Below are 25,960 nucleotides of genomic sequence, written 5' to 3' on the forward strand. Positions count from 1 at the left end.
AGGCTCCGAGTCGTGAAGGAGATCCAAGTGGAATCGGTCTACTCAAATTGCACCCAGTGGGCCTGTGTGGATACAGACCCTGAAAACGGGAAAGGACCTCTTTAGCTTTTCCTCTTCCACCTTTTTACAGCCCAGAGGAAGCCGGAAGTTACAGATCATCAGGCATTTGGAAGAGGGAGCGCACAGCAAAATTTGGAGAAAGGTTTGGGCAGGAGGAGCAAAGGGGAACGGGGCTAACAGAGAGCTGCTCTTTATTTCTATTCCGCGCGCAATGGGTTTTGCCGCAGACTGAAATGACCTCTAGGTATTTAAAGAGGGAGGAAAAAGTAGGTCAGTTGTCTGTGTTGCAGAACCGGGGGCATCGGTATTGCTATGAGAGAGGCAGATGGGCCTCCTCATGCCTTGCGGCATGTGCGAGAAAGGAAGTGGGAAGTGAAATCCAGCGGGGCAAGTACACTTGTCGTTTCGACGGCGTTAGAGCGGGGTGGCTTCAGGTCGCACGAGGACCGCGCTAGACCTGTCTGCCCGCTACCTGTGCCGGGATGGGCGAGGAGCGGGGTCCAGGGCCGGCGTGCCACGCTGGGCTGGTGCAATCTTAGTAGATCTTTGTTGCTGTTCCTGCTGCAGTAGAGACTGGTCAAAAACAGCATTTAAAAAAAAAAAAGTGAGTTGAAAGGAAAATATATAGAGTTTAAAGAAATAATAAGTAGCTAGAAGTCTGGCGCGGGGACTGGTAACTCGAACAGGGCAGACGCCAGAGCGAACCTTGCAGGAGCAGAGGGGACGATGGGATGATCTTCAGGGTGAGGAACGCATCTCGCCTTGAGGGCTCGCAGCGCCCAGCAGCATGCGATCCCCGCTGGAGATGAGGCATGTGAGTATTGCCCAACGCCAGCAAACAATTTCTATTTTGTTTACATTAAAAATACCTTGAGCCACTTTTTTTTTTTTTTTTAAGCACCATCCAAACATTTACTTGCACAACTTAATTCCCGCGTGCTGGCTTGAGGGAAAAAAAATGATCGCTATTCAGAAAAGTCTCTGAATAAAACAGTAGCATAATTTTGGACTCGGACCGGTTTGGACAGTGGCTGATTTGAGGGACAGCCTGCCTGAGGGCTGAGCTCTCGGGGCAGACAAAGCGTGCCTGATGCACTGCCGCCAGCTTGCACAGGCTTTTGTAAAAGCTGCTTTTTAAAGCACCACCGTATAATGATTATTAGTGATATTTCGAAGCGAACTCTGTATCAGTGCGCCGTCTGACCAGCCAAACACACTGATTAGTAACTAGACCTCAAATGCAGACCATCGAATAAAAACTTCATAAAAAAAAAAAAAATCCCTTTCCTGAGGCAGAGAGTTGATTCTTGGAGTGAACATTGACCTGACATGCTGTCACTGTGAATGGGCTCCGCAGCCACTAATCAAAGGTCTCTCTCCCTCCCTCTCTCTTTTTTTTTTGGACTTGATTGTCTGGGGAGATCAACGCAGTGTCCCCTCCGGGATGGCAGATGGCTTTGCCGTTTTCTGACTCGGCTAGTTTGGGTGACTTTCGCTCGATGAAAACCCGTGCTTAGCTCAAACGTCGGCTCGCCGCGGTGCTGGATCGCGCTCGGCTGCAGCCGCCTGCCGGGTCCGGTCGGCCTGGGCGGAGGGGGCTGAAAAATTTTGGAACGGGGCAGTATGTTGTCTGCGTTGCAGTAAAGCCTGGAAACCTCGGATGAAACCAGGTTTGGTTTACACCATATAGAGGTCTACTACAGATAACTGGATTGGACATGTTCATAGTCCAGAGAGGAAGGGAGGAGTAAGAAGTGAGGTAGGGAGTGACTTGGCCAAGGTCACGGCCGAGTGGAAACATGAGGGCTGTGACTCACGTGCCGGGGTGCACAGGCTGCAGCTGGCAAGCTTGTTTTTTTGTTTTGGTTTTTCCTTTTTCCTTTTTCTTTTTTTTTTTTGCTGTTTTTGTGAGCAGGGTCCTCTGCTCGAGCTCTGCATCTGCACCTGGCCACCCCGGGGCATCGCGGCGCGGCGCTCTCCCGGGGAGATGCAGCGCGAGAGCGAAGGGATGAAGCTCGGGTTTGTTCTCGTGGTAACCCTTCTCCTGCCGCGCATCCAGCTCCAGCAACCTTGTGCCAAAATAAGAAGCTCGTGAGGGGAGCTGGCCGTTTAAGCCTGCGTCTTATGTGGAAATAATTTGCCTGCGCGCACCTGCTCGATGCCCCGTTCGCGTGCAGCCGCTGCGTCCCCTGCGTTAAACTCGCTCGCCCCGGTGCCCCGAACGAGGCGATGCACCTTTCCGCTTCTGCCGATCGCTTTGGCTTAGCTGGTGAGCGAGCGGCGAACGGCAGCCGCCGTGGGGTTTTTTGAAGACTGTCGCGTGGTCTAGCCAACCCGGGTTAACCGTCTCAACTGGGATGGATTTTCTTCAGTTCCCTTAAAAAAAGTAGCCCTGTATTAAATATGTAATATGCTGTCTTTGTTGCTAACGGAAGCAGATCTGTGGTAAAGCGGGGAATATGAATTCAGTTGGTTAAGTTGCGCCATCCGCCGGGGCCTCAGTTTCCCCTTAAGGAGAAGGGCGGTAGGGAACTGAAGCTCCGAGGTGCTGCTTGGAGGTGTCGGTAGTTTTGGTTCGTGTCCTGCGGCGAAACGCCCTGTCGAAGCGTACAGCGCTCGGTTCCTCTGCTGACTGAGCAGCCTTTCCTTGCTGCTGACTTGGGAGACGCTTCTGCAGCGTCTAACCGTGGCTTGTGCACGGTTCGCGCCGCGGGCCCGGCCTAAGTCATGTTAGGGAGGTGTCTAGTCACTCATTTCCATTTAAGAAATAAGTGGTAGCGCATGCATATGAATGCCAAAGTGTTAATTCAGAGATGTTTTGCGCCCTCAAGGGGCTCTCATGCCTTGGGTTCATATTAAAAAGAATTAAAGCAGAGCGTCCCTGAGAGCATTTATACGTTACTCTGTCCCCTGAAGCAGAGGATGCTGCGCGTCTGAAAGGGGGACGCTGTTAGCGGGGCAGTCCTGGTCCCATGTATGCCTTCTTTGTGGGAGGCTGATCTCGTGACCCTCGTTGCCAGAGCCTTGCTGGTGAGAGCACGGTCAGCAGGGCCAGCCAAGAACCTTGGTTACCGTCTTGGAGTGAGGGCTGCGATCTCTGAAGGAGCTGGGTAGGGAGAGCCGCAGTCTGGATATGCAGAGCTGTTTGGATGGGATGAGAAGGGAAGAGGTCAGGAGGAAAAAGGTAGTCGGGAGCATCAGTCCTGGTGGCATTGGGAACGGTCCAGGGCAGGTCAGAGACCCGACCCACCTTGAGCACCGTGTCGTGCAGCATTTGGGGGATTTCTGTTAGTTGGAAAGCGCAGATACATGAAGGTCAACCTTTTCTTGGGGCTTCCCCAGCCTGGGCAGCAAGGGTCCCCTGGGTGCTCAAGGTGGTGACTGTAGATGAGAGATGGCCCATGTTCCTTCTGCCTTCCTGACTAGTGAAGGTTATTTGGGGGAAGGAGTTCTCATTTTGCATCCAGAAGACTTTCATTTTGTGTCATTACAGACTGTCATTACACTCTTGAAATCTCTCTTTTCTGGGTGGGAGCTGTATTTCCACCCTGCTCTGTTTTAGCAGTCCAGTAAATCGCACTGGGCCCTGCTGACCTTAGGAGATCAGGCCTTGGCACCCCAACTCCTCCAGGACTTCTTTAAAAGAAAAAACTTTTTTCACTGTTTTAAAAAGACCGTGCTCACTTTCACAGGTTGGTTGAGCACAAATGGTGGTTCATTACCTCCAAGCAGTGCCTTGCCAGCATCGCTCTGCAGAGGACAGCATGTTTTTGTAGCGGGAATTGTTGTATGTGGACATCACAAAACAGTCAAATACCCTATTAGAGCATACTTTTCTGCATGCTTTAATTATCTAAAAATCTCTTCTGTTTTATCCTCTCCTATCCTTTATGGCCGATTAGCTCTCCACCTCTCTTCCCCTGCAAGCAGGTCAACGTTGTAGCTGCCTTCCTCGGTACCCGCTTGCCCACGGGAGCGAGCGAGTGCCTGGGCACAGCAGCAGTCAGAGGGAGGCAGTTATCATCTCCCCTGTAATAATTATGGCTTCTCAGAAATCCTGTTATTTTGCTGATTTTTTTTTTTTTTCATCCAACAGGCTTCACCGTTCCTATGTTGTCTCTTGTAGACCTGTCACTCTGCTAAAACACTGACTGCTCTCCAAAGATTTGGGGATGACTTTTTAAGCTCTTGTGGCTGCATTCGGATTTTTTGGGGAGCTGGTTTCAGCTGGCACGGTGCTGCTGAAGGTCGCGGTCCTCTGCCCTTCCCCGAGGGTGGCAGTCAGGCGGTCCAGCCCTGGTGCCCCGTCTCGCCGTCACCCCCAAGGGATGCTCCGGGAAGCGGGCTCCAGTGGTGCTCTGGCCCTGCAGTGGGGGAGAGGGGGCTGCGGAGGCGGCTGCGCCGGCCAGCAACGGTGGTGGCCCTTTGACATTTGCAGAATGGCCTTTCAGAGCTGCGAAGTATCCCAGCTCCATCGAGGGATGCCATATAAACAGATTTTGTCCCCTGGCACAAAGCGAGGAATGCATCGCACAATGGCCCAATGTTTGCGGCAATAAAGCCGGGCTTCTTCTGCCCTCCACAAAAGGAGCTCTTACTGGGACGGCGTCATGGGCGTAGGGCTTCTCCCGCCGGCCAACGGGAAGGGCTATTGAATTAATGCTTCTTCGAAAGTGTTTTGGCTTCTAGCGGCTTTAGTGGGACTGAGGGAGTGAGGTTATGAAACCGAACCGTGTGCTACGGGCTTTTTCTGCTCTGTATTTCCCCACGTGTTAATCTTCAAATTAATGGGCCTAGGGGAAAAAAAAGAAAAAATCAGTGCACGGGTTATGATGGTTCTCGTGTGGCTCAGTTTGCTGTTGGTGAGTGTTAATGGTGCTGGTTTTGCCTGAAAATGTCTTGGAGCGTTTAGTTTTCAAATGGTAAGTTTTGTATGGGCAGTTTGAATTTGCCTAGAAAATGTAATAGAGACTTATCCCCCAGCTACCGGATCCTGTCAGACATCAGAGAAAATCAGTACAAAAGGAGTTTTGCTCTCTAGAAAAATGTACCATTTTTAGCGACAGCTCTTTAAAACCCTCCTAATCTTTTGCAGCATCCTTTTGTCTTATTCCATCAAAATGTGACAAAACCTTTTCATAAGGGTTGTTTTACAGATGTTCGGAGTTCAGTAAGGCATTTTTCCTCATTCATGTGGAGCACAGTCATTGCTGTTAATTGTGTATATTACAGGAACACCTCCAGGCCCTGCTCTGATGAATGATGTGCACGTCTTTAATAAGAGATTTACAGTCACCATTGACAAGGTGGTGGCTGCGAGGGGAAAGGCACACGGGCAGGTGAAGCTTGAGATACCCGCTGGGTTCAGGGAATAGCCCTCGCTTTCCTCATTTTCAGTGCAGTGCCCCCCTCGCTGTCTCTTCTGTGCATGGTCCTATTAAAAGAAATGACCCCGGGAGGTGCTATGGTGTGATGCAGTATGAGGTGTGCGTACCTGTGCTTTCTGTTTCGACGTGATGAGGCTAAATGTTAAAGTTTATACCCAGTAAAAACTCCCTTTCAAAGCCAGGGGAGTCCTAGCGTGGCCCATCCGCGCTGTATGCTCCAGTGCGGGGTCCATGGGAGCTCTCCTTGCTCGCTGATCAGATGGTGTTGTCCTTCCAGAATCCAAGTAGGTTTGATGAAAATAGTCACCTTTGGCCAAAATGTTTTTTTTCCCATGTCCCTCCTTTTCTTACTCTGCACCAAAATCCTGCCAATCTTGTACAAAAAGGGGATGGGGGGGGTGGGGGGGAAAGCCTGGTGCTGTACCATTTTGGTCTGCTCTGGCTGGCTCTGGCCATTAACAGGACAGGTGGGCATCCAGGTTCTTCTGGCAGCTGGGGAAACACTAAAATGGATTTCTCCCTTCCTTCTTCCTTGGAAGAAAAAAAAGAAAGAAAAGAAGAAAATAGGCCATTAGAGCTTGCTAAGGGTTTTCTGTTACACCATTATACCGTGCACAGCATGCCTCCAAACAGCCCTTGAGGCTATGGTCTTGCAGCTTCCCATCCATCTTGTCTGTCATGTCCCCTCTAACTTAAGCATGTTTTTGCAGAGGAGGACTGGAGACCCATAGCATTGCTCTGCAGATGCAACTGCACATTGTGCTCTGGCTCAACCAGACAGATATTTTAATGCTATTATTTTTTTCCTTGCACCGGAGGCTCTAGTTTGGGTTTGACTCCTTTATCCCTCCCCGTCCCTTAGGAACAGTCTCCTCACCCGTTCATGCCCCTCTGCTTCTCCTGCCCTCTCTTCTCCATGGTGGTCCCTTGCTGTTCCCCAGCACATCCCGAAAACCCCTTCCTCCTGCCAAGGACTGCATGGGAAATGCTGGTGTGCGGCCGACTCTGCGCCCCAGCCGTGGCGCGCTGCCCGGCAGCCAGCTCCTGCCTGCTGGCGGGTGCCGTCTGGCCCCGGGCTGCTGGCTGGAGGCAGCGAGAAAGTGCCTCCAAGGGCATCAAGTGAAGCCCAAGGGCAGAGTCGTGCTGGGCAAGTCCTGCCTGAGCTCCTTTTGCGCCTCTGGGGTCCCCAAACTGGCCTGTAGCCCTCGCTGCCGAAAGGTTTTGATGAATCTGAGAGTCAGATCCGAGCCTTGCACGTGGTCTGCCTCTCTCCCAGCGGGCTGCTTAATTGCTGCCTGGTCCTTCTGCCAGGACCTCTCTCGCTGTTGTTTTTTTTAATCATTAGGAAACGTATATAAAGTTGATGGATGACGTGATGGTGCTATACTCTACCTACAGGGTCTTTAAAGTAAGTATATTTGTAAAATGTAATAGAAACCAAAGCTGGCAGCAGACTTCTGTTACCCAAAGTTTGTTTTTCTCCCAACACATCCCTCCATCAGTTCTTGTACCAGAGCTAAAAATTGGCTGGCTCCAGTGGAGTTAATAATCATCTACAAATGGAGTTTGAGCAACTGATGCTGCTGCATCAAAATGTTTCCCTCCTCCCTTCCCCCTCCCTTCCCCCTACATCCCCCAAAAAAGAAATTCCTGGCTTATGCGCAAAATGCAGTTAAGTTCTCACTGTGCAAGTATTAAACTGTGGGCCTTTTCTTTCAAGTTTCTGGATTTTTATGGGCACAATCGGTCTGTTAACAGGACTTTTTTGTGGTTTCAGTGCATTTATATCATTGACCTTTGCTTTAAAAAGTGTCTGACAGTCTTTACTGGACTGGAGCTATGAAAAGGGATGTTGTAAGAGGGCTTTATTCTATAGAAGCAGTGACCACAGGCAAAGCTTTATATTTGCTGAGTGATTTAATTCTTGCACATGCAGAACTTGGCTCTGTGCCATATGTAACATGTTGAGAAAAAGTCTATTTGAGAGGCATTAAAACCAAACTTTCCAAAACCATCTTTTTTTTTCTTTTAATAGGTTGCTTTCCTGTTATTTTTAAGCTAACAAGTAAAATCAAGGGACGCTGCCCCAAAATGCTGCGTTGAATTCTAGCAGAGTCACTGGGGAAATAAGCCTCTTTTTTAAAAATCAGAGTGGGAGTCTGGATGGAAGGATGCCAGTCGGGAAGAGCAGGAGGGTGTCATTAAAATCAAAGCTTGACTGAGAGCACCCAGACTCCAGGGAGGAAGCCTGGGAGGGTGAGGGTTGCACAGTCTTAATGCCAGCTCCTGTAAACTCCTGCTTGTAGGACATCCCCTGCAGATGAATCTTCAGTCTAAATATTAGCTGCAGGCAGAATTGCATTCCTCACCCGAGGCTTTTTGTAGTGACCTGAGTTGGTACTCTGGAAATATCCGCTCTCCCTAAGAGCACCCGCTCCAAATACACCGGGATTAGTCGTTTTTCCCTTCTTACCTCTGCCTATCTCCTGCTTACAGGAATATCTGTCGCCGGCTCCATCTTTCACATGCTGGCCAGTAGTAGTCAGAAGCAAACAAAAACCGACTTTTGTTTGCTCTAGTTTTAAACACTGTGACAGCATTTTGATTAATGTTAGGTCTTGTGACAAGCTTTTTTGAGTCAAGCATATTGAGCTGCTTAACAGCATCCCTTCAAATTCTGCGTCTGCCTGCTGCAATTCCTGATAATGGTCTGGAGAGCAATGAAACATTGTATTTTTTTTTTCTCTTTCTCATAATCAGTCCTTAAAATATGGCTGACATTCATATTTTGAACATATTTAATTGTATAGCCTCTTCGGCTACGTTTTGTATTTTGGTGTGCCTTTGAGTATTTCCTCTCTCTTTGGAAAGCAAACGAACAATAGAAATACTAAATTACGTTAATTTTTAACAGAAGTGATCTCTTCCCCAAACATTGCGAAGTACTGCATTTTAATTAAAAGCAACACATAAACAGTGCATCAAGCCCCTTGGCGCCTCAGCCTCTATTAGTTTTAATCAACAGATTTTTCTAGGGGCTTGCAGAAGCGAATTGTGCCTTGCTCGCTCTTCCCGGGAAGAGCGGCGCAGAGCAACGGCTCGTCGTCGTGCGGGCACACCGAACACGGAAATACCGAATTAAAAAAGGAGGTGAGGTTAGGCTGGGGTGGCGGATGCTTGCCAGGGGTGAGCTGATGGGCCGTCGCCCTGCCTGTCTCGCCGCGGTCTCCCCTGGCCGGTTGGTCGCAGGGGTAGCAGCGCAGGCGGAGGAAGCAGGGTATTTTCTAGGGTAGCGTTGATGGGAAAGAGCGTTTCAGCCGTCCTTGTGATTTCTCTAAGAATTAGGCCTAAATTCTGCTCGTGTTTAAAGCTCCTTAGGAAAGTGATAGGCTCCTAAGCCTCTACAGGGAGACTGGCATGGCAAACCAAGGGCATCCTTGGCTTTTTATAGACTCTAGGTATTTGATCATGTCAACGAACATGAGTGCATGTGGTTTTAGCAGCGCAGAGCTCCACCCTCGGTGTGGGCAGACTCGGCGCCCAAGCAAACTGGCTGCTGTCTGTGGTTAGCGGTAGCGGAAACCGCCTGGGAAGGGAAAACCCTCTCCGTCTTTCCCTGCTCTTCCTGGGTAGCAGAAGTTGGCTGGAGCGAGGCGGGCTTGCCCGGGGGGACACGGCGTGGCAACCGGGCAGCCCCCTCTTCCAGGAGCTGGCGTGGGAAGCGGTAAATACAACCATCGAAGCAAAGCGGAGGGAGTACCGGCTGGCTAAAGCCTACTCGAGATGAAACCCGACCGCGACACCTGAGCCGCTGTGCCAGCTCTCCGGAGAGCCCTGGCCAGCCGGGAAAGCAGGTGGCAGGCTAGAAATCATCCGCTCACCCGAAAAATTGGAAGGTGCCGCTCAGCGCTGCGCCAGAGGGGAGGTGGTTGTCCACGCGGGCGCTCTTTAATCTTTCAGGCGTGGTGATCGAGGGTGTCCGAGCCTCCTGCGGGGTCCTGTGACCGCCGCAGATGCTTGCTGAAACTGGAACTGGAGAGGGCTGGTGGGAGTAGCTGCCAAGAGCTAGAAGATGGGGATGGCTTTGGGCCACAGCTTTCAAAAGTGACTGACAGTTTCTGGTACCCAACTGGGGACGCTGTGAGGGTAAGTGGTTTTTGAGGGACAGCGGCTCAGCCACCACAATTTCCCGTCACTTTTTGGAAATCGTTGCCTGTGTTTCGCGTCACGCTCCCCGCAAACGTTTCTGCATGGAGTTCCCTCCTCTGGAGAGTGAGACCAAAGCAGCGACCGTAGGTTTTTGACTTGGGATGCTGCAGAGCACATTCTGATTTCATCGTTTGTTTTTCTCTGTGCAGAGATGGGAAATGCCAATGCAAAGTCGGTGTGACGGACCTGAAGTGTGACCGGTGCAGTGATGGATACTACAGGTTTAACGAAACCACCTGCGTGCCGTGCCAGTGCAATAACCGGTCCAAAACCTGCGATGCGGTAACAGGTAACGGCCTCCCCGCTTGTGACCTTGGTGGGGGCAAACTCTGCCCGTCTCCCCTGTCTCTGGTTTCTCCCATTTTCCTTCAGCAGAGCTCCGCTCTCACCCTGTTTATCCACATCTTTATGCCTCGAGTGCTCCAAATCTTTACCTTCAAACCTTAAGATAAAAAACAGCGTAAGGCTGGAGCTAGTCCTCTTCTCAATAAAGTCAGTAAAGGCTTCATTATTGATTTGCCAGGCGGCAGCGCTGAGCCTTCACCCTACAGTGGCTATTGGAAATCAGTGCTCCATTGTTCTCTGCACTTCCACAAACACGCAACACTGGCTCTGAAGGAGCTTTTGTTTAACGGCTGTTTACCTGGAAACATATACTGTACTGGTGCAGCTGTAAGGTGACTTATTGCCACAGATAACGTGATCAGTGCTGGGAAAAACCTGCGGTCCCTCATTAATGTTCCCCACTTTTTATGAAATTGCCTCATTTGATTCCTTGAACATTCCTTCGACTGGTTTTCGCTCATACAAATGTTGATGGAGTGCAAATGTCGAAGCACCTGCACCTTGTTCACAGGAAGGCAGGGAGAAAACCAGACTGCTTTCCCGTCTCCGCTGATGGGAGAAACCCCAGAGGAGCAATGTTAGGTGACTATCTGGCCCATCCCCACTTAGCAACAATTTAAAATTGAAATTCTCATCAAAGCGTAGAGGATGAAATGCAATTCAGTAATATTTTATCCAGGAGCTTAGAAAGATGTAATAATTTCAAAAAAAATTGCAGATTATTTTCATGCCTGGAAAAGAGGCAGAGCTAATCCCATAAGGTATTTCTGGGCAACTTGTGCGCTAGCGTATGCTCCTTCGCTGCCCGTGCGTTTGCAACAAAGGCACGAGGGGCCACGGCAAATGTTTTGCCCAGCGAATGCCCTGGTCCTGCCCGGCAGAGTATGATTCTGTGGACATCTGGGGAAGCAGCAGACACCAAAACTGCACTCCTTGAGGATGAATTACTGCATTTATTCTTGGGCTGCACTTGAAGTTTGTGCTTATTTCCCACTAATCTCGAAGGAGATGAGATTGTGCCTGAAGCTATGTGCACAGCAACTGCTTTGTTGATTTGGAGCTGGGTGTGTGGGTTTTTGTGAAGGTGTAAGATAATCTGCTCTTCCCTTTTTTCCCTCCGTCTTCCTCCCTCGATAAAATACCAGCCAAGACCTTGTCTCCGTGATGGGGCCGTTCAGGCAGCCCTTCTGCTGAGACCCTCCAGCGCTGGCTGCAGCATCGCAAAACGAACCCCTTTCTGGTTAATGACCTATTGTTGATTTGAGAAAAATCCCTTTTTTTTTTTCTTCCCCCCCCCCCTCACCCTTTCCCTCCATCTGCTTTGTTGCTGCCAAAAAAAAAAAAAAAGAAAAAAAGAAACCCCCCCCAAACCCCAGAGAACAATCCATAACAATTAGATCCGATGTCTAATCAGTGGCACAGCGCGCTCAGCCTGATCTAGAGACTGCACTTTGTGTGACCTCTCCAGGTTGGTGCCGACTGTGTGCCGTCTTTGTCAAACTGTCAAGGTTTCTTTCGCGTTAATACTGTACTTCGGGCTCCCTCTGGCGGCTTCGTGCCCGTCTCTGCACGGCCTCCCTTAACTGTAGGTACGGCCCGGAGGAATAATTAAAGTTACTGGGCTGGAAAGTGGGCAGCCAGAGCTGCCCAGGCGACGGTGCTTCCTCCGACGTGGCCCTGGCGCCCTCGTACCCTGCGTCGCATCCGTGCAGTAAGCGCGGTCGCGTCTGCCTAGCTGGGTTTCATCGTTCCCGAGGGCGTTATCGGGATGGGAAGCGCTATTAATTATTAAGGCTTTCACAGTGATACCTGATTAAAGCCCGGAGCCTGCTGTGCATCGCCGAGCGACTTGCTGACTCACTGGAAATGCAGCCATTTTGCAGGGCTGGGGTAGAGAGATGCAAGCAATTTCCACTGATGGGAGAGACATTGGTCCTGAGGTGATCAAGACCGCACAGAAAAGCGCAGGTGTGATTCCAGATTTATACTGCCATTAATGCCTGCAGAGCACGGTTCAGGAGAGCCTTAGTGCCGAGCAGGCACGTTGGCTCTCCCCGAGCAGGTCAGTGCGGGGCCTCGCGGCAAAGTAGCTGATCGAGGCTTGCAGTTTGAGAAACAGAGGCCAGAGGATAATTTTGCCCTGAAACACAGACGTCTCTGCCCCGAAGCCACCAGCTCGTGTCTGATGGGCTGCTGAGGAAGGGCAAACGGCGCATAGGAGCTGAAGCCGTGCACGTGTCCTCGGTCACCCTCCGCACGGGTGAACCAGCAGCTTCCTAAAAGCGGCTGCTGCCACCAGGGTTTTCTGTCTTCTGCTGACGCGAGGCTCGGCCGCAAGGACGTGCCAGGCTTGTTCAGCTGCAGGTACCGCTGTGAAGAGACAAGTGGGAGCTGTGCGGTGTGTGCGATGTGCCTGGTGCTCCGCCTGTTCTGGCATTAATAAGGAGATTTGCTGCGTTTATTTAACAGTCTCACCGTTAACCCAGTTCAGGATTTTATACGTGTGGTTAATGTGGGGATGAGACTTTTTCATGCCCCCGTAGCACTGCTGGCTTAGCTCTGCGAATCTCCTGTCTGGGCTTACAGGTGCAGTAAATAAACTGCTCTGTGCCACCCTGGTGTGTTATAAGGTGGCTGTTGCTTTTTCAGAGTCGTGTACTTGGGACGTAATCATATAAGCTTCCCTCAGGTCACCGCCACCTCGATGAGAAGGCGGCTGAATTGCAGCATGTTCCTCCTGATGGATGAGCTTTTGGTAGAGGCTGCGTTTTTAGGACTGGGAAGATTTTTCTTTTTTTGTTCACAATAATATCAAAACGCAATTTAGAGGGCCATCAGGACTCAGCCTCTGCTAAGACACAGCCCGTCAATGTTTTGATTCAGGGGCTTCCCTAGGAAGGGCATGTGGCTCACGTGAACCCTCATTTCTCCTCTCTTTCTCCAGGAAGGTCAGTAATGGCCGCTGGCCTCTGCCTGCAGCAAATGTCCCTGCTGCGATGGAGCCATGCTGTGTGGGATGGAGCCATCTGCCCCCAGAGCAGCATGGTGGCATTTACTTTCCCCTGAGCACCAGATCTGTGGTGTAGGAGTAGGTTGCCCACAAAAAGGGACAAAGAGTATTTCTTCTGTGCGTGTGCTAGTGTGGTCATTAGCTACTGCCCCAACTGCGCTGTCTGCCTTTTGGAAGGAGCGCTGCTGTCCCTTTGTTTTGAAAACTGTTCAGTCTTGCTCTGGCGGAGGGGCCAAAGCTGCAGCATAGCGCGGTGGGAAGCCTCCGTGCAACGGAGCGGAGGTGGCCGCTTCGGCGACATGCTCTGCGCTGCTAGGACCGATTCAGGGGAGGAACCGGGACTTGCCTGCGCGCCCTCGGGGTGATCCCTGTGGGGTTCAGTCCATCATCCTGCCTGCTCACCGTCGATGTTTCAAACGCATAAACTGGAGGGAACCCTCCTTGGGTGGGGGATCTGAAGCATCAGGATCCCCTTTCACCAGCACAAATACGAACTAGAGCGCTTCTATTTGAGGACAGTTTAATGTTGATAATGTGTATTTCCCTGCGCAGACCTTTTAAAGCGATGAGCTATGAGTATCGCTGCTGAGGCTACCTACTTTTTCATGTTACATGTGCAAGGGGAGGTGGGGGGAGCGAGCATCAGGAGGTCATAAGAGGGAGGCCAGGACTGGTGCCAGCGCTGTGTCTTAGCCGGAGGGGTATCCAAAATCGCCTGTGAACTCTGCTAATTGAGAGCACTGCAGGTATATTCTCGCTCCAAATGTTCTGCTCCCAGTTACTGCTGCCGAACGGACTGCTTGTGCTCTGTGTCCCCTTCCCTAGGCGCCTGCCTGGCTTGCCAGGAAAACACCAAGGGAGAGCACTGCGAGCAGTGCAAAGAGGGCTTCTACAGCAGCGCCCGTCCTGGCCCGGCCTGCCGTCACTGCCCGTGTTCAACTGTAGCATCTACCGGCACCTGCCAAATAAGTAAGGCTTTCGTTTTGGTTTGATTCTTCACCTAATTAAAGTAGCTCTTTTCAATGCATTTCAAAAATAAATTCTATTCAGAGTGGGTCATCCTAGCGAGCTGATTTATAGTCTGTGAATCTCCCTTTCATGGGCACTGGGGCATCTTACTGGAAGCAACGCATGCCCCAAGGAGCATATCATGCATTTGCAGTGTTTTACTGGTGCGTACGTTGGCACCGGTGAGAGGAGACGTGCAGCGAGGAGCAGCAGAAGCGGCTCGCTAAAGGCTGTGGCCGCTTGCTGAGGCAGATCTGGGACCTTTGCAAAAGTTTTGCAAAGAGAAGTGCTGGACTGCAGGCCGCCCAGCTGGGCTTGTGGCAACCAGGAGAGATTTGGGAGATGCCCGTCAGCTTCGTGTAGCCTTTCATGACTCTGTGAGCCCTGCTCTGACCATCTGCACAGGGCTCGAACAGGGATCCATCCCATCTTCCAGCTATATTTTGATATAATCAGGAGGAGAAGCTGTATCTGGAATAAACACATGCAAAATTTTTTTGATAATCTCTCAATCAGTTTTGCAGTTGAGCCTCCTCTGGCTTCATATAGTCCATAAAGTTTTTGTAGGTTGCTGACGTCCCTGATATAGTTGCAGCTGTTTGCTGAAACTGGCCGTTTGAGATGGAAATGTTCTGGAGTAATAATCCCTTTGCCTAGCAACGTGCTAAGCATGCTCTGTGATGCTGGTACTAGGAATTGGAAGCCTCCAACCCTTTTTTCCCTATAAATGGAAAATACTGCAGTCTAAAAATCTATACTTTCAGATTAATCTTTTAGCTTGGTTAATACCCTGTGGCAGCTGATTTTGTCGTACTGACTGATGGTCAGGTTCCACAGAGCAAATCCTGCGCTGGGTTTTTCTCTGCGAGGGGCTATGGCAGGTACCCGTTGTGTTTCCTGTGTTGTTTAGGACCTGGTGACGCTGCCCCAACATGTGACAAATGCAAAACTGGATACGTGGGCCCCAACTGCAACCAGTGTGACAACGGCTACTACAACTCTGACAGCATCTGCGTGAGATGCAAATGCAACGGGAACGTGGACCCAGCCCAGTCACCCAGGGTGTGCAAGCCGGACAGCGGGGAATGCATCGGCTGCCTGTACCACACCGCCGGGTTTCATTGCGAGGAGTGTCAGGAGGGCTACAGCAGGGACCCCGAGGGAACCAACTGCACCAAGAAAGGTAAAGCGCTCCTCGAACCAGTGTCAGGGCTTGCTGTGCGGATCAGATGGGCACAAGCTGCCTGGAGGCTGGGGAGGGAATATTGTTAATTGTTCGAGGAGTATTTTGCAGTTCAAGGTAAAGCAGCTTTAAAGTCTGCCAAGGTAAATAGAGAGACTTAGTCCTCTGAAAGGGCCAATTTGAGATGATGCTCAGGAAAGACTTCCCCGTAGGCAATTTCTTATACTTGTAAAGCTTTGTCCTCTTTTACCAGAAGCTGAGCGTGGCCTACATTGAAATGAGCAGCAGTGATGCTTCTAACGTGCTGCTTGCCCTTGGTGAATACCTCTTGACAGACAGTTTCTTATACAGGTCAAGGCAGTGCACGGCGAAGAAATCCACTGTCTTGACACAGGAAAGTACCTGGGAAACAGCCTTTCTTTCAGAGAACTTTTTCATCTTGGCACATGCAGGTTTTATATTCATCTGGCCTGTGGTACAGGAAACAAAACCAGACCATAACAACATGTTGGTGCCTTCTGGCCTTGAAATCTGTGCAACTACCCTGCTTCCCAAACTGTGGCAGGCAGCTCTGGGGAATGAGTTGAAAAACAAAAAGTACTTGCTATAAATTTAAATGTAGGTTTTCAGATTTCCATTGCTTAGTATATTTGTTCTCTTTAGTGCCCAGAGAGTTGCGCTTATTGACGAGTCCGTTCAAGAGCGCTGTCTAGGTCCCTAGAAGGGATGTTTTTAGTAACTTATGTCATTCCTTATACTGCGCAAGCAATAACCAACTACTCAAAACAAACTTAGGTATTCTCATTTTTGCTTCCTAAATGGGAAAGTTAAAAATCGGAGAGGTGCGATCCAAACTCACGGAGCAAGTCCGCACCAGAACCTGCTCTGGGAGTCTCTCATCAGTCTTCGAGCCACATCTGAGACATTACATGTAGGATTTTCAGATGCAAGCTAGCTCTGACACTTAGAGAGTCTAATGCAGAGCAGGCTGATTCATAGTAAAATGGGAGAAAATACATTATCGCTTCAGTGGTTATCAGGAAGTTGTTCCACAAGGTGGATCTCCAGCTCCATGCATAGAAACATTGCGGGTATTGCTATGTATTAGGTAAGAGAACCCAGAGTTCAGGAAAGTATCGGGGCCCAAATTCATCCTTGTCACCAACAGAGATTTAATTCAGATCTTCCGCTAGGAGCTAATGTGGTTTTCACTCCCATGCTGCTCTCTGGAGGTGTAATCACAGAGTCCTCCTTTGTGCAGAGAGATGATCAATACAAAAAAGCTGAATGCTCATTAGCTGTAACTTTACAGATACAGGGCTGGAAATGGCATTTTTGCTTTGGTTCATCCATTTCCTCCCTCTGCACAGCTCTGTCTTTGAGCAAAGAACTATATGACTTTGTTTCATCAAAATCCATATGCGTAGCTTTACTTGTATGCTTGCAGTTTTCACCACTTGTTTTATTTTAATGACATTGTTATAGCTGCTTCCTGATTCGGGAGAATACTCTCCTCTTTCACAGGGACTGGGACTTGTGCTCATCTAGATTGCTTGTTTCTCTGCCACCTGCTTTTTCTCTTTCTTATTAAGCAATTAGAAAGGTTTATGGTTTCTTTCCAGTTTCTTACAAGTGGTTTGTCTAAAAATTGACATGCTGATGTACTACATATTAGCTAATTTTAGGTTAAGATTTTCATAAACCACTAGTGCATTTGAGTAGCCTAGTTCTGAGTGGCTTCTAGGGTGAGATCATTAGCAGGTTTGCAGATGAAATCGTTAGGGTTTAAAACCCCATTAAGTAGTAGTGGTTGATAAAAGACAGCATGTTTTGTATAGCCCAGGCAAAGTTAAAGCCAACCTCAAGTATCCCCAGGGACTGTTCAGAATCAAAGCTGACCGAGATTTTGATGCTTCCAGGGCTGGTTGACAGAGTACTCAACAGACATGTGGGATGACCAAAGTCAGCGTTTTTGACCCCAGGTGAATGGTATTCCTGCCCCAATGGTGAGGCATAACGGAGATGAACTTAGTGTTGCGGCGTGGCACTGTGCCGCCCGGCAGAGCGTCGCGGCCTTCCCCGAGTGCTGCTGCGGGGGCTGCTGGAGGTAGCCTGGCTCCTACTAGTGCGCGTTCTTTACATGAGATATGAGAAGCAACGCAGAGACTCAGGTTTAATCAAGCAGCTGGGGATGACGCTCATGTCAAAGCTGCCAAAGCAAGCCATTGAAGGAACAGCTGCTGCACTCAAGGAGCTGTTCTGGGACATCTGGAGGGCTGGCAGAGCCCTGGTGAGTAGCAATAGGCGTTGCTGTATGATGGCACAAAAGTGATGGTCCGCAGTCAGGATGCGGCATTGGTTCCCCATGCTGTTACGGTCCGTTCCAGGAAATGTTTTCACCCATGTTCCTCTTGGCAGAACTTTGCTGATGCTGACTCATAAATAAAGCCCAAAAAAGTCTTGTTTCCTTGCTGGTGAATCAGCCATTGTCTCTGTTCTTTTTTTTTCTAATTATAGCTACTGGTAGGGTTTGCCAGAAATTCAGTACTGATGAAGGAATTTGGAAAGGATGACTGAATTCCTCATGCCGTTCTCCAAGAGCGATATCCAGAAATCTCTTGCTCCTGTCACGTTGCTTCCTACTGTTAAATTCTGCCTGCCGTTCCCCAGAGAAGTGCCTTCTGGCACTCAGCATCCTGAGCATCCTTATCAACCTAATTCAGGGCATGCGGAGAAAAGAGAAGCTGCTCTAGGGAGGGACTCAGAGCAGGAGCTTTAATTAGGTGTGTGACGCCTTTTCCAGAGAAGTTTTTCTCCATTGCCTGAACTGGGAACTCGACAGCCCAAAGCTAAGCTGCCCGAGTTTCCCTTGAGGGCCTGTGGCAAGAAACATGCTGAATAGTCACAGCTCCTGTTGCTATTGGAGATGCAGCTCTGCAAAATGAGTCCTTCAGAAGTGACTCTCTTCCTTGGTCATAATTAGCAGAAGTTCTCTCCAGGAGAGCTGGATCGATACAGCACGGTGCCCTCAACTGTAACTGCTACAGCTGTAAGTGCGTCTAAAATGAAGGTGCATTTCTGGTAGCAGAACGAGAAACGGAAGAGAATGAGAAAGGTGGTGCAGAGCGTTGTGCTGAGCAATGGCTGTCAAGTGCACATTGCTTGATCACAGATTCAACTTCCACAGGGCTTCTGCTGCCTTAAATTGAGAATCTAAAATATATCAGGTTATTCCTGTGAAGAAAACACTGTATTATAAGTGCATGTTGGTAAATGTTCAACTTTCTGAGGCCTAGAGCTCAACAGTTTTGAAAAAGGGTTAGTCATTTTGCACAGATAAAGAGTATGAAAAGTCACATAATGATGCTTTGGAAGCATATGGGATCCCATGGGTTAACTAGTTGCTGACTCCTAGATCTGAGAAAGGAGTTATCCCATATCTCCTGGGAGGTTGGTTCTTGGCCACACTGTAGTGGGGAACAGGTTGCTGAAGAAGAAAGAGCTGGTGATGCAGTCTGGCAATTCCAGTGTTCTTGTCCCTTGGGTGCGGACGTGTGCCGTTGGCTGAAACCGAAACAGGATCCAGGTTAGCCTCTGCTGTTTTCAAATGTTCCATGAGAAAGAACATCCCCAGTCTTTTCTGCTGTGACTCAGCTACCTTGTGCCTCTGGTTCTGCAGACTTGGGGTTTCTGCGAGCTTTGTGCATAATTTCCTTCAAAACAAGAACTGGGATTGTTTTGTCCTTCTTTCTACAGCAGTGTAAATAGTGAAAGCCAGTAATAAACACTGTGAAGGCAGAATGCTAATGGTTCATTGTTTGTAACTTGGTTTTTGATCTTCTTGTACAGGTAAGGCAGAAACAATGCTGTGTTGTAACTGTAAATCCTATGCGTAATGTAGTGTGAAAGGTGTAAGCTCCTGGTGATGCAGTACCCTCCCAGCCAGACTGTGCAGCCCACGTAGACAACGAGTGAAACCCTGGCTTCATTGGACTCAAAGTCCAAACTCTTGCTGAGCTTGTGGAGCCCAGTTTTCATGTACTGAATACTCCTGGAGCTGGACTAGGTGACTTGCACTCATCGTGGGCCCATGTATCCATCTCTGAACCTATCCATCCATCCATCACCAGATATTGGATAATACACTTATCCATCCGTCACCAAATTTTCACAGGAACTCTGCAGTCAGTGAGTGCTTAGCACACAGAATTAACTTGAAAAAACTGGCTAGCCATTTTTAAAAACTATTTCGAAAAAATTCCAGCGTTAACAGTGTAGACTTCATTGCTGTAACTGAGCTATAAACGCCAAATCTCATATTTCTGCGTTTGATTCCAGCTCATTGCATTTCTTATTGATCATGATTATTTTGTTTGTTTTGTAGAAGTCACTCTTGGCCCAGAAACAACAGAGTTTATAACCTCTGCTCCGAATGCCAGCAGGGCAACATCGTTTTCAACTGCAGTGACAAACAGTACGTTGTCACCAACAACTATACAGACTATATTTCCTATAAGCTCCTCTGACAATAGTACTTCTGCTTTTGCAGATGTTTCATGGACTCAGTTTAACATAATTATTTTGACAGTTATCATCATAGTTGTGGTCCTACTAATGGGCTTTGTGGGAGCTGTCTACATGTACCGTGAGTACCAAAACAGAAAACTTAACGCTCCGTTTTGGACCATTGAACTCAAAGAGGACAATATCAGTTTTAGCAGTTACCATGACAGCATACCCAACGCTGACGTTTCAGGCCTGTTGGAAGACGATGGGAACGAAGTTGCACCGAATGGACAGCTAACACTGACAACTCCCATGCATAATTATAAAGCTTAAAATAAGAAGCAATCCAGCTATTCCAAAGTTGGCTTAAAAAAATTGCAGGGCTTGCTGAAGGGGTATCAGGATCCGTGTCAAGGCTCCAAGCAAAGGAATTTGCTCTTCAGATACTCTTGTGCTGGGCATGCTGTAGCTTGCAGGTGAACAGAAAAGTGTAGTACATCCGAATTTCAGGTAATGTGGTGAAATGCATTCAGTTTCTTGTTCTCCTTAAAGATCCATAGAATTCACTGTTGTTAAGGGTTTAAAGTTATGCTGATCTTAAAGTATTTTTTTTTTATGAAGAGGCCGTGGGGTGGAGAAAGCAATAGCCCATGATTAATCAGAAGCTACTTGACTTCCAGCCAACCTAACACTTACACCTGCATCCTTTATTTTGAAAAGTAGCTTGTGAATTAACAGTGGATTTTCAGGAGATAGACTTTTGTAAAGACTTCATATTAGTTCCTGATATAAATTTGCTTGAAAAGGGAGGAGGAGAAAAGAAAGGAAGGGGAAAAAAAAAAAGAAAGTGTTGTTCACTGTACTACCAAGAGGCAAGTAGAGGAGCAAGTTACACACTTGAAGAAAAGTCACCGTTATCAGTTTCCACTGAGCTGGAAAACAGGAAAAAAATTACCGTGAAAATATTGGAATTAGGGAGGAGGCTATGCTTTTCCCTTTCCGAGTACTTTTACAGGGTGATGATGCTATTAAAACATAGGAATCCATTTTTTTCTAGTAGGAGTTGGTGAACTTGTATAGTTGCTGTGCAAGGTAAGACGACAAGACATCTCAGGGTTGCCATGTAAAAATAAAAGCTAGGCTTGATATCCTACCCTGATAAAAACGATGTGTTCTGTATATAGAATGTAATATATCTTCTTGGAATTGTATTTGTAATTATTTGTAAAAAAGACAAACGGCCAAAAAAATCCAACAACAAAATCATGACCCCCTCCAACTCCCTATTCCCCAAGTCATATTTTATCATCTAGATTTTAATTGTACAGCGGTTAGTGGCGTTGTTTAAAAAGAAAAAATGAGGATTGTTTAAAATACTGTAAATTAGATTGCAATATCGTTGGAGCTGGGACTCTGGCAAACACCCACTGCTTGAAGCTTCTCGTGTCATTGAATAATTTTCTTTTTTAGAGAAAATGTGAGCGCTCCCTACTTGCATCTGTCCACTTTCCCCATTCCTTTAAATATACAGTACGTAGCCAGCCTCGCCATGGCAAGGCCCTAGTAGGCGTCCAACAATTGGATGTACTGTTCTGTTATTTGCTTTTAAATCTTTAAAAAATGCAAATATGCTGTCATGAATGCATTATTATTGAGGTTCTGATCTTGATGCCCAGGCTTTTCTGAAGTGGCTGCTCCTGACATGAGTGAATGTCATTGCCATCTCTTCTGAGCTTACACGGTGATGGGGAGACTTGCCGGAGGGCTGCTCGTAGCCTCCCTTGGAGGCAAACATTTTTGCAAAGGCAAAAATCTCCTGCGTTTCAGTGAAACCAGGGTTTCAGAGCACAGCTTGCAGGAGCTGATCTGCGTTTTCAGATTTCCGAGCTTAAAAACTAAAAATGCATGGATGCTGTCAGGAAATTTATGGCTAAAAGTTCATGAAGCACAAGACAGTGTGGGGGGAAATCAGCTGTCAAAAAACCATACCGGGGATATAGGTTTTACGAAATCTTCCGACTTTTGTGGGAGGCTGGTGGACTGTTGGCAAAGGGAGGACAACTAAAGGTGGCACAGCACAAGGGAAGGTGCACCTGGGCTGCGAGATGCCTTGCTGGCACCCAGCACCTATGTGGGGCCTCGAGGCGGATGCCGTGCCCTCCCTGTGCCGGGGAGCTGCCAGGGCAGCACGCTCCCACAGAGTCAGTCCCAGGAAAACCATACCATTACACTTAAGCAGGGTGTGAAACAAATAGTTTGCCTAACTCGTGACCAACCGCAGAACTAAAGCTGTGTTGCTGTATGTGTTGGCGCTTTGCAAGCGATTAATGCTGAGGGTAAATGAAGTACCTGCTAAAAGTCAGCAGGAGCTGACTGATGTATCCTCAGAGCCAGGCACAAGTAAATATTTCTCAAGTGGAGGATGAGAAACCATAGGAAGAATGTGACGATTATTTATTTGCTTTCCAGTGCTGTGTGGAGGCATTTCTTATGGCTGGAGACTTTTGGGGAAAGGGGAGTAAGTGCTGTAAACACATGCAAAAGATACCGTTGCTGCCTCAAAGAAGTTGCTGCCTGATTTAAAGATGAGGCACAGCAAGTAAGAAGAAAAAAAAGTCGAGGAAGGGCAAGGGAGATGATGAGAGCAGGATGTGAGACTGTATATAGGCCTGAGCCAAATCCTATTGGACCCGATGGAAAGACTTCCATTGTCTACTATGAGCCTGGGTCAGATCTCATGGTTGTAGGTAATTAATATGGGGCTGAAGTCATTCAGAGCAATGTTAGTTTTAGTTACAAAATGGCAGAGGAATGGAGGAGAGAATCGGGGTATTGCTATTCCTTGAGTTACTTACTCATCAAGCTTTCAAAGAGCAGACTGATGACAATATAGAGAATTTCCTAAAAATTGTAATTGTTTGGCAGTGCTCGTTTAGAGCTAAACGTGCACTGGGTCACTTCATGGGGCAGGGAAGGGCAGTTTAGGAACTGTTAGCTTCAGGGGACAATGCTAGCAGGAAAAGTGAAGGACAGATTGTTCACTCTGATGTTTCCAAAATACTTTAGTAGGTCTTTTCATCTCTGCAACAGTACATTCCCTCAAATTTTGGAAAGACTGCAGGCTACTTTGTAACAGGAATAGGCTTGGATTCGCTAACTGTGGAAACGTTGACCCTTTGCAAAACTGGAGCATGAGTTCAGACGCTGAGCCCTCCTATTCCATGCCTAAAGCAGAAAGGGAGGTTCTCGCATCTGGGCTGCTTCTGAACTATTACCTCTGAATTATTGTAAACACTTCATATTTGAGTCTTGTATTTGAAAAGAGGAGGCGGCCAGGATGCCTTACAGTCAGTCTGCAACGGAGGGAGATAAGGCCATGCTGTTGTCAACTGGTTGCACATGTGGATGAAAGGATCTATGATGGGAAGCTTAGACAGGCCCAGGTGCCCAGACTGCCCTGATCTGCGCAGCAGAGGAAAGCGCAGGATGTTCTTTTAGCAGGCACTGGAGCTATTGCAAAGATATTGCACTGGGACGATCCCCCTCAGTTGGCAAAATCACTCAGCCAGAAAAGCACAGGCATCTCCAGCCAACCAGGCCTTTTGCTTAGAAGAACATTTGCAAAAGGAGATGAACGCCTCAGCAGAGACAGAATGAAGAGCTGCATGTTTGACCTTGTCTGGTGATCTGAGGTTAAACCCTGCTCGCTCCCTCCATCAATCATGCAGCCATCCCCTGGGCATGGCAGGAAGTGAGGAAGAAGCTGAGCTAGTTATATCTCCTGATCAGATTAGGCTGGCATCACGCTTTGATGGGGTGTGGAGCCAGGGTACCAAAGGCTGTGCCTGTTCCACCAGGACCGCAGACCTGCTGTGTATTATAACTTGTGAAGCTTCCCAGATGCTGAGGTTTGCCCCATGCCAGGTTGGAGTACACGTGGGTAAACTGGAAGCAGACTTGCAGAGTTGCACTGGGGCCCAACTCAGAAACTATCAAGGGAAGAGGAGGACACCTGGGTCACTCGTAGGCCTGATGTGGCAATACTGATAAATGCAGCTTTCCTGAAAGGGCCACCATGCCTCACCTTCTGAAAGGGCATACTGCTGTCTGGCTGGAGTAATGTGGCTGTCCTAGAGGAAGGCACTCGATGGCAGGGCACTGTAGCTGTAGAGCATAGAGAAGGTACAATAAGGCAGGTTAGGGCTGGATGAGGGTGGGAAACCAGCTCGCAAGGCACAGTCCTTAGGGTCATGGGAGCTGTGCAGACCCAGCTGGTCTGGATGGGGTTAGTTAAGTTGCACAGTCAAATAACTGAAGGCAAGAGGATAACGGATAAAGGGCAAAAAGCAATGATGTGGCAAAGGCATGGGGCAGCCTGGCTGTTTCAGAATTAAGGAGAGCATTTGGTAAGCACAAAGTGCAACAGACATGCAAAAATACGATTAATGTGAATAGATGATTTTAAATCTTATGAACCACTGTAGCTAGAAATAACCACATAGAGCACTGGCCCTGGGGAACTGTCGTGAGATGTCATCCATTGGAATGGTAATTCCCTTGGACCAGGCTGAACAAACTTAGCACATTGGAAGCTATTTATGAAATAGGAAGGGATGTGTTCAGCATCCTTCGGGCATCCTGGGCCAGTTAACCACTGATATACAGCATTTTTATCCCAAATGTTACGTGCAATGTATATGTGGCAGAAAGTTTCCGCAGTCTCCTTTAAATAAAGGATATAAAATTGAATCCTAAAAATACATTTCTCCTTAAAGTGAAGTTTTAAAATGAGCTCCCACAGGACTTTGCTATTTATATGTCAGAGGAATAGATTAAAATAAGAAAAATGTGGGCCTTAAAATCGTACTTGCCCTCAAGTGAAACCCATCAGTCTTACTACACACATCCAAATAAGGTGTCTCCTAAGCATATGCTATGCTTACAAATGCATTTCTAAAAAAAAAGTGTATGATTTGAATATATGTCAGAATTTATACAGAAGAATGTTATTTAAAATGAATAAAAATAAATGTATATAATTTGTATCTATGGCACGTGGATTTTTGTGTTTGTTTTTTGTTCATTAAAGTTCAGTAGGAGTCTTTGCATTGATAGCAATCACAGCTGGATTGAGACCTAAAGCCTTGAGTCTGATCTCATCTCAGTAACGGCATTTGTTCCAAGAGAATTATTCCTTCATTATACCCACGTACACGAGATGAGAACTGTGGCCAAAAATGTGTTTTTTTAACATCAGATATTCATTAGTACAGCTGACATTGTGTCAGATAATCCATTTCAAAAATGAGCCCTATGAGTTCTTGTGTCTGCTTATTAACCGTTCCAGCTTTCAGCTAGTTTCATTAATAGGTTTGGTAGCTAGCCGTTCAACGGGCATTTCCCCACTGTTGTGTGTAATACTCACATAGACGTATTTTGTCAGAGATGTATGCAGTCATTAAAAACGAAATCTGCAGAGCAAAGCGAGAAAGTGGCTAGAAATATATTATATTTTCCTTCATGACCACAGTTGGTCTTTCAAAGGAAATTTATGTTCATCAGATGCTCTGAAATCCATATCTGTCATGAGTCGTTTTGAAAGTTCTGGTAACATCTGCAAAAGGGCCTCTGCAAAACTTACACTTTTGCTCACTTGTCAGGGTTAGGAAATGAATCTGAATTCTTGGTGCAGAAGTAAATACCAAATGCTAAAGTTTGTCTTTCCTGCTGAATGGTACGTGTAACTCTTTTGGCCCGTATTAAGCAAAGCACTTAATGAGAGGTAAGTCAGCGTAAATACAGCTAAAACTAAGCATTCTGTAAAAGCAAGGGCCACATTGGTGAAATTCCGGGGAGTTTCTGAGACCTGATTTGCATCAGCAGAGCAGTTTGATAGTATATCAGTTCAGCTAGGAGGGATTTTGCTCTGAACTGTAACAGGAGCAGACAATTGCTGAATCAAGTCCCCGACGTAGGGACTAGAGAAAAGGAGAGAAGGAGCAGCCAGGCTCGGCAGATTGTGAGAGCCGTCCGCCTAGTGCCACCCTCACTCTTCAGCCCCAGTGGAGCAGGCAGCAGGCTTCCAACCTGCTCCACGGGAGTTTGTGGTCAGCTCATCCATACCACTGCACACACCACAAGCGCTTCTTTCCCGGGCTCCCTTGAGCATTTTGTCTCTAACGTGGTAAGGACCTCAGACTGTCTTGTAAAGAGCCATTCCAATATGGCTTGCTGGTACAAGGATTAAGCATA

General features: G+C 47.9%; 2 protein-coding genes across 2 annotated transcripts in view; both read left to right on the top strand.

Annotated features, from left to right (window-relative positions):
• MEGF9 (multiple EGF like domains 9) overlaps nucleotides 1-24,762 on the top strand; it is a 97,264-nt gene extending 72,502 nt beyond the window's left edge. Inside the window, exons 7-10 of the mRNA XM_068915355.1 lie at nucleotides 9,806-9,945; nucleotides 13,837-13,980; nucleotides 14,930-15,202; nucleotides 19,587-24,762. Coding sequence (XP_068771456.1) covers nucleotides 9,806-9,945; nucleotides 13,837-13,980; nucleotides 14,930-15,202; nucleotides 19,587-20,041 — 1,012 coding nt within the window. The 3' untranslated portion in view covers nucleotides 20,042-24,762. The remainder of the gene's footprint in view (nucleotides 1-9,805; nucleotides 9,946-13,836; nucleotides 13,981-14,929; nucleotides 15,203-19,586) is intronic.
• Nucleotides 1-25,960, top strand: part of CDK5RAP2 (CDK5 regulatory subunit associated protein 2) — a 212,462-nt gene that overhangs the window by 101,155 nt on the left and 85,347 nt on the right. The gene's annotated exons all lie outside the window — the stretch shown is intronic.

Source organism: Struthio camelus, chromosome 20, assembly GCF_040807025.1.
Source record: "Struthio camelus isolate bStrCam1 chromosome 20, bStrCam1.hap1, whole genome shotgun sequence".
NCBI lineage: Eukaryota > Metazoa > Chordata > Aves > Struthioniformes > Struthionidae > Struthio > Struthio camelus.